The sequence below is a fragment of the Grammomys surdaster genome, unplaced genomic scaffold (assembly GCF_004785775.1).
Source record: "Grammomys surdaster isolate TR1022 unplaced genomic scaffold, NIH_TR_1.0 267, whole genome shotgun sequence".
Taxonomy (NCBI): domain Eukaryota; kingdom Metazoa; phylum Chordata; class Mammalia; order Rodentia; family Muridae; genus Grammomys; species Grammomys surdaster.
Window position 1 is genome coordinate 3659859 of NW_021604708.1, and position 8451 is coordinate 3668309.

The 8451-nt window shown below is 38.3% G+C and overlaps 1 protein-coding gene across 1 annotated transcript; it reads right to left on the reverse strand.

Annotated features, from left to right (window-relative positions):
- Nucleotides 1-7248: 7248 nt before the first annotated feature.
- On the reverse strand, nucleotides 7249-8250 carry LOC114628270 (vomeronasal type-1 receptor 4-like). Its single transcript, XM_028776241.1, has one exon. It carries the CDS (start codon nucleotides 8248-8250, stop codon nucleotides 7249-7251), a length of 1002 nt encoding a protein of 333 aa, XP_028632074.1.
- Between the last annotated feature and the right edge of the window lie 201 nt (nucleotides 8251-8451).

Here is an 8451-nt window from a genome sequence, read left to right on the forward strand (position 1 = left end):
CAATATAGCAAGCCCTGAACACCCCATCACACCTGAAAAGCAGGATTCAGAATTAAAATCACTTCTCATGATGATGATAGAGGATTATAAGAAGGACATAAGTAACTCCCTTACAGAAATACAGGAGAGTACAAGTAAACAGATAGAAGCCCTTAAAGAGGAATCACAGAAATCCCTTAAAGAAATGCAAGAAAACACAAAGAAGGGATTAAACAAAAACATTCAGGATCTGAAACTGGAAATAGAAACAATAAAGAAAGCTCAAAGGGAGACAACCATGGAAATAGAAAACCTAAGAAAGAGATCAGGAGTCATAGACGCAAGCATCACCAACCGAATACAAGAGATAGAAGAGAGAATCTCAAATGCAGAAGATACGGTGGAAAATATTGACACAGTTGTCAAAGAAAATGGAAAATGCAAAAATCTCCTAACTCAAAACATCCAGGAAATCCAGGACACAATGAGAAGACCAAACCTAAGGATAATAGGTATAGATGAGAAGGAAGATTCCCAACTTAAAGGGTCAGTAAATATCTTCAACAAAATTATTGAGGAGAACTTCCCTAACCTAAAGAACAAGATGCCCATAAACATACAAGAAGCCTACAGAACACCAAATAGACTAGACCAGAAAAGAAATACCTCCCGTCACATAATAATCAAAACATCAGATGCACAAAACAAAGAAAAAATACTAAAAGCAGTAAGGGAAGAAGGTCAAGTAACATATAACAGCAGACCTATAAGAATTACAGCAGACTTCTCACCAGAGACTATAAAAGCCAGAAGAGCCTGGACTGACATCATACAGACCCTAAGAGAACACAATTGCCAGCCCAGATTACTATACCCAGCAAAACTCTCAATCAATATAGATGGTGAAACCAAGATATTCCATGACAAAACCAAATTTGCACAATATCTTCCCACAAACCCAGCACTTCAAAGGATAATTGTTGGAAAACACCAACACAAGGGGGGAAACTATAACCTAGAAAAAGCAAGGAAGTAATCTTCCAACAACCCAAAAAGAAGATAACTATACAAACATAACTCTACCTCTAATAGCAAAAATAACAGGAAGCCACAATCATTTTTCCTTAATATCTCTTAACATCAATGGTCTCAATTCCCCAATAAAAAGACGCAGACTATCAGACTGGATACACAAACAAGACCCAGAATTTTGCTGCATACAAGAAATGCACCTCAGTGACAAAGACAGACACTACCTCAGAATAAAAGGGTGGAAAACAATTTTCCAAGCCAATGATCCCAAGAAACAAGCTGGAGTAGCCATTCTAATATCAAATAAAATCGACTTTCATCCAAAAGTAATCAAAAAAGATAAGGAAGGACACTTCATACTCATCAAAGGAAAAATCTACCAAGGTGAACTCTCAATTCTGAACATCTATGCTCCAAATGCAAGGGCACCTACATACATAAAAGAAACTTTACTAAAACTCAAAACACACATTACATGTCACACAATACTAGTGGGGGATTTCAACACCCCACTCTCAGCAATGGACAGATCATGGAAACAGAAACTAAACTGAGACACTTTGACAGTAACAGAAGTTATGAACCAAATGGACTTAACAGACATCTGTAGAACATTTCATCCTAAAACAAAAGAATATACCTTTTTTCTCAGCATCTCATGGTGCCTTCTCCAAAATAGACCATATAATTGGTCACAAAACAGGCCTCTACAGATACAAAAAGATTGAAATAATCCCTTGCATCTTATTAGATCACCACGGAATAAGACTGGTCTTTAATAATGACAAAACCAATGGAAAACCCACGTGCACATGGAAACTGAACAACTCTCTACTCAATGATGACTTGGTCAAGGAAGAAATAAAGAAAGAAATTAAAGACTGTTTAGAATTCAATGAAAATGAGGACACATCATACCAAAACTTGTGGGACTCCATGAAGGCAGTGCTAAGAGGAAAACTCATAGCTCTAAGTGCCTACAAAATGAAACTGGAGAGAGCACACACTAACAACTTGACTGCACAACTAAAAGCTCTAGAACAAAAAGAAGCAAATACACCCAGGAGGAGTAGAAGGCAGGAAATAATCAAACTCAGGGCTGAAATCAACCAAATAGAAACAGAAAGAACAATACAAAATATCAATAAAACCAGGAGTTGGTTCTTTGAGAAAATCAACAAGATAGATAAACCGTTAGCCAGATTAACCAGAGGGCACAGAGACAGTATCCAAATTAATAAAATCAGAACTGAGAAGGGAGACATAACAACAGAAACTGAAGAAATTCAAAAAATCATCAGATCCTACTACAAAGGCCTATACTCAACAAAACTGGAAAACATGGATGAAATGGACAATTTCCTAGACAGATACCAGGTACCAAAGTTAAACCAGGAGCAGATAAACCATCTAAATAGTCCCATATCCCCTAAGGAAATAGCAGCAGTCATTAAAAGTCTCCCCACTAAAAAAGCCCAGGACCAGATGGTTTTAGTGCTGAATTCTATCAGACCTTCAAGGAATACCTAATACCAATTCTCTTCAAACTATTCGACAAAATAGAAACAGAAGGAACACTACCCAATTCGTTCTATGAAGCTACAATTACACTCATACCCAAACCCCACAAAGACCCGACAAAGAAAGAGAACTTCAGACCAATCTCCCTTATGAACATCAATGCAAAAATACTCAATAAAATTCTAGCAAACCGAATCCAAGAACACATCAAAACAATCATCCATCATAATCAAATAAGTTTTATCCCAGGAATGCAGGGATGGTTCAATATTCAGAAATCCATCAATGTAATCCACTCAATGAAAAAAAACCCACATGATCATCTCACTAGATGCTGAGAAAGCATTTGACAAAATTCAACATCCCTTCATGATAAAAGTCTTGGAAAGATCAGGAATTCAAGGCCCCTACCTAAACATAGTAAAAGCAATTTACTGCAAACCAGTAGCCAACATCAAGCTAAATGGAGAGAAACTTGAAGCAATCCCACTAAGATCAGGGACTAGACAAGGCTGCCCACTCTCCCCCTACCTATTCAATATAGTACTGGAAGTCCTAGCCAGAGCAATTTGACAACAAAAAGAAGTCAAAGGGATACAAATAGGAAAGGAAGAAGTCAAAATATCACTATTTGCAGATGATATGATAGTATACTTAAGTGACCCCAAAACATCCACCAGAGAACTCCTAAACCTGATAAACAACTTCAGCAAAGTGGCTGGTTATAAAATCAACTCAAACAAATCAGTAGCCTTCTTCTACATGAAAGATAAACAGACTGAAAAAGAAATTAGGGAAATTACACCCTTCACAATAGTCAGAAATAATATAAAATACACTGGTGTGAATCTAACCAAGCAAGTGAAAGACCTGTACGACAAGAACTTCAAGTCTCTGAAGAAAGAAATCGAAGACGATCTCAGAAGATGGAAAGATCTCCCATGCTCATGGATTGGCAGGATTAATATAATAAAAATGGCCATTTTGCCAAAAGCAATCTACAGATTCAATGCAATCCCCATTAAAATCCCAACTCAATTCTTCATATAGTTAGAAAAGGAAATTCTCAAATTCATATGGAATAACAAAAAATCCAGGATAGCGAAAACTATTCTCAACAATAAAAGAACTTCAGGAGGAATCACCATTCCTGACCTCAAGCTGTACAGAGCAATAGTGATAAAAACTATCTGGTATTGGTACAGAGACAGGCAGGAAGATCAATGGAATAGAATTGAAGACCCAGAAATGAACCCACACTCCTATGGTCACTTGATCTTTGACAAAGGAGCTAAAACTGTCCAGTGGAAAAAGGACAGCATTTTCAACAAATGGTGCTGGTTCAACTGGAGGACAACATGTAGAAGAATGAAAATTGATCCATTCTTATCTCCTTGTACAAAGCTCAAGTCTAAGTGGATAAAGGATCTCCACATAAAACCAGATACACTGAAACTAATAGAAGAGAAGGTGGGGAAGAACCTCGAATACTTGGGCACAGGGGAAAAGTTCCTGAACAGAACATCAATGGCATATGCTCTACGATCAAGAATTGACAAATGGGACTTCATAAAATTGCGAAGTTTCTGTAAGGCAAAGGACACTGTCAATAGGACAAAATGACAACCATCAAATTGGGAAAAGATCTTTACCAATCCTTCATCTGATAGAGGGCTAATATCCAATATATACAAAGAACTCAAGAAATTAGACTCCAGACAACCAAATAACCCTATTAAAAAATGGGGTATAGAGCTTAACAAAGAATTTTCAACTGAGGAAACTTGAATGGCCAAGAAGCACCTAAAGAAAAGTTCAGTGTCCTTAGTCGTCAGGGAAGTGCAAATCAAAAAAACCCTGAGATTCCATCTCACACCAGTCAGAATGGCTAAGATTAAAAACTCAGGTGATAGTAGATGCTGTTGAGGGTGTGGAGAAAGAGGAACACTCCTCCATTGTTGGTGGGACTGCAAGATGGTGCAATCACTTTGGAAATCAGTGTGGCGGTTCCTCAGAAAATTGGACATAGCATTACCTGAGGATCCAGCTATACCACTCCTAGGCATATACCCAGGAGATGCTCGAACATATAACAAGGACATATGCTCAACTATGTTCATAGCAGCCTTATTTATAATAGCCAGAAGCTGGAAAGAACCCAGATGTCCTTCAACTGAGGAATGGATTCAAAATATATGGTATATTTACACAATGGAGTATTACTCAGCTATTAAAAACAATGAATTCGAGAGATTCCTAGGAAAATGGATGGAACTAGAAATTATCATCCTGAGTGAAGTAAGCCAATCACAAAAGAACACACATGGTATTCACTCACTGATTATTGGGTATTAGCCCAGAACCTTGAAATGCCCAAGATGCAACTCACAGGCCACATGAAGCTCATAAAAAAGGAAGACCAAGTGGGGGTGATTCAGTCCTTCTTAGAAGGTGCAACAAAGTACTCAAGGGAGCAAATATGGAGACAAAGTGAGGGACAGAAACTGAAGGAGGGGCCATCTGAAGAGCTTTCCACCTGAGTATCCATCCCATGTTCAGTCACCAAAGGTAGATGCTGATGTGGAAGTCAGGAAGTGCATGCTGATAAGAGCCTGATATGGATGTCTCCTCAGAGGCCTTCAAGAGTCTGACATATTCAGAGGCAGATGCTCACAACTAGCCATTGAACTGATAATGGGGTTCTCAATGGAGGAGTTAGAGTGAAGACTGAAGGAGCTGAAAGGGTTTGCGGCACCATAAGGAGGGCAACAGTACCAACCAACCACAGCTCCCAGGGTCTAAACCACCAGCCTGGGAGCACTTAGGGAGGGATCCAGGGCTTCAGCTGAATACTTAAGAGTGGAGGGCCCTGCTGGGCATAGGTGGAAGATGAGATCCTTGACCTCATGAAGGCTGGAAGCCCCAGGGGGTGGGAATTTTGAGGGTGGGGAAGTGGGAGTGGGGGGGTTAGGTAGGGGTTACATCCACAGAGAAGAAGGAGGAGGGGTAAGGAGATAGAGGGTTCCCAGGTGCGTGGGGGATGGGGTAAAGGGACAACATATGAAATATAAATAAAACATCCAATAAAAAAATTTAAAAAAAAAGAAAAAGAAAGAAAAAAAAGAAAGACAAGGAACTAGAAGGATGATTAAATGACTTGTTCGTCTTGCAGAGAACTCTGGATCCTTATCCATCATATACTTCATGGGACTTATGAGTGCCTTTAGCTCTAGTTACCTTGAATCAAATACCCTCTTCAGGCCTATATAGGCTCCTCTACATATGTGGTATATACTCACCGAGAAACATACACATAAATAAAAATAAACATATTAGAAAATCAAGCTATTTAATAATCTAAAGAACAATGTAATACACATCACTTAATTAGAAGTTTTGTATATTCTATGTGGGCATGCAATAAATAAACAACTATTCATATTGTAAAGTAGGTCCAGGATGCATCCACAATGTTTACAAGTGGTCTAGTCTGATGTGACAGACAATTTTTATGAAAATTTGGTGTCTACCTACCTCTAACAATACTACAATTTCATGTTCAATGATTATATCAATAACTGTTTTTCAAAATCTGCTCTTCAATATTACGAGATAGTATTGTATGGATCCAAATTGAAGAAATTAAGTGGTGAGTGCTTCATTGAAATGAACATAGAGTCAGTTCCTTTAGCAGGTCTTTGATGAGGAGGAGGTGGATAGTGCTGTGGGAGCATCTGGGATTAATGAAGGGCAGCTGCTAAAAAGAATTGGTCTGCTTCAGTCACTAATTGATTCATCTTAATCATCAAGATATTTCCACACTTTTTAATCAACATAGAAACTATAGAGACAGAGATAAGATGAAATCTCACTGTTTATTGGTTAGTTTATCTCATATTTGCAGTCTTTATTCCTGCAGAGAACCTTCAGGAATATAACACCAATAAAAAGACTCAGGGCATTTAAATTTTATGACTGGTACACTGGGTTTCTACTGACTGAATGCATGGTACATATCATGCATTTACAATTCTGTCAAATCTTTTCTACAGATGGATACTCAAGTAAACTTTGAAATAACTTAACATAGCCCAATGGTACGGCATGCACAACATCAGGTAAAAGATAAGGAAAATTTTGGACTAAAATTATTAAATCAGTATGAAATTGGATGAAATTGATGAACTTTATCTACATGGTTTCACTCATGGTAGGAGCAAAACCAGTGTTACAAAGCCTAGATAAAATGATTTCCTCAGTGGTGAAGATATGACTCAACTGCTAAGAGCATTGGCTAGACTTTCCAATTTCAATTCACAGCAATGACACATTAATTCAGAACCATTTGTCAAAACCAGTTAACCATGGGGTGTTTAATGATCTCTTCTGGCTTCTATAGGCCTCAAACATGCACATGCTAATAATAAATGCAGTCAAACTATTCATACACAGTTAATACAAAAACAGAAATGTTAAAAACAAATAAAGTCCTGTAAAAAGAGTGGTCAATGGAAAATTAGGTTTATATATTATTTAATTTGCTAAGATTACTCTGAGTGCAAGTCTTAAGTCACCAAGGTTATTGTTTGAGAATAAACATATGCCTAAACTATGGGATTTTGTCTTACCCACAATATTGCAGAGCTAAGTTTTTTCCTAACTTGCTGAAAATATAAATGAGACAGTTTCCAATGTCTCCTACTAAACATACCAACATTAAACCAGAAGCCCATCCCTGTGAATCAGCACAAAAGGGCTAAAAGTTGCATATCCAAGGGTCAGAAAATCTCGAGTATTTACCATCAAGGTATTGACCTCTGAAGAGAGAGTTAGAAATAGAGAAAAGGCACAATCAGTCCAATAGAAGAAAACAAAGCAGAGCATCAGAAGAAGTACGCTTTGAGCAGCTCTCAGCTCAGGGGGAGTTCTGCAGAGAAGCTTGGAGTTCTGAAGGTAGAGGACATGCTGGTGATGCTTGTGGAGAAGAAATGCCACATAACCACTGGCCCCTCCCATGGCACTCTGGAACACTGCATCTCTCAGGACCATAAGAGGGAGAAGAATCCATTTTATTTTCTGAACTGGTAGCATAAAATAACAATAGTTGTTATCACTCTTAAGCTGTGATACATTCAGTCTTGTGTTTGTAGTGGAATGGATTAGGTTTACACTTATTAAAGCATTGAGTATCCAAAAGAATAGGAAGAATGGAAGGATGTGCCATGCAGACTTTGGTCTGAGCCTGCTCCACCCAGATGCTCTGGGACTGATGATGATGGCCTGGACCACAGTGAGGAGACTGCTGGTGCAGATGGAGAGGCCACGGGCCACCCTCTCCAGGTAAACAATGATCTTACAGCCTATGTCATCCAGGAAGTTCCTCAATCCAAAAGCTGCTATTGTCTTAGGCAATCCTTTTACAAGAAGAATTATTATATTTGTAAAAATCAAGTGTATGAGAATAAGGTGTATGGGTTTCTTCTCAGGGCTTCCCCACCAACTGAACGTATAATTCACAGAAACAGACATGTTCCCCAGAATGCCAAGCACAGTCATGAAGAGAAATGTTAGTTTCTTAAGAAGCTTTAAAATCATTTCTTCCTTCCTTGTATGCAAATACATTTTAAAGAAAGCATCAGTAATGCTAGACATGGATCTTAACAGCCCATTTTGCATAACAGCATTTTTCCTGTGTGCAAAAGGCAGTGGTTGACACATGTAATGTTGCAGATAAGGTTCCTGAAACTCCCCTATTGCTGTGGACTCTGTTATTGTGTGTGTTTGGCAACTGATACTCAAATCTAAAGTTTTAAATGAGATATTTATTTTCAGCAAAATTGGCTTGTTCAATTGTGTGTGTATGCGTCTGTCTGTCTGTCTGTCTGTCTGCATGCATGCATTATCCTTATAACCTCTCAT

Bases quoted from the DNA above. Each gene is read 5' to 3' on its own strand.
- LOC114628270 (XM_028776241.1), bottom strand. From the start codon at position 8,250: ATGTGTCAACCACTGCCTTTTGCACACAGGAAAAATGCTGTTATGCAA.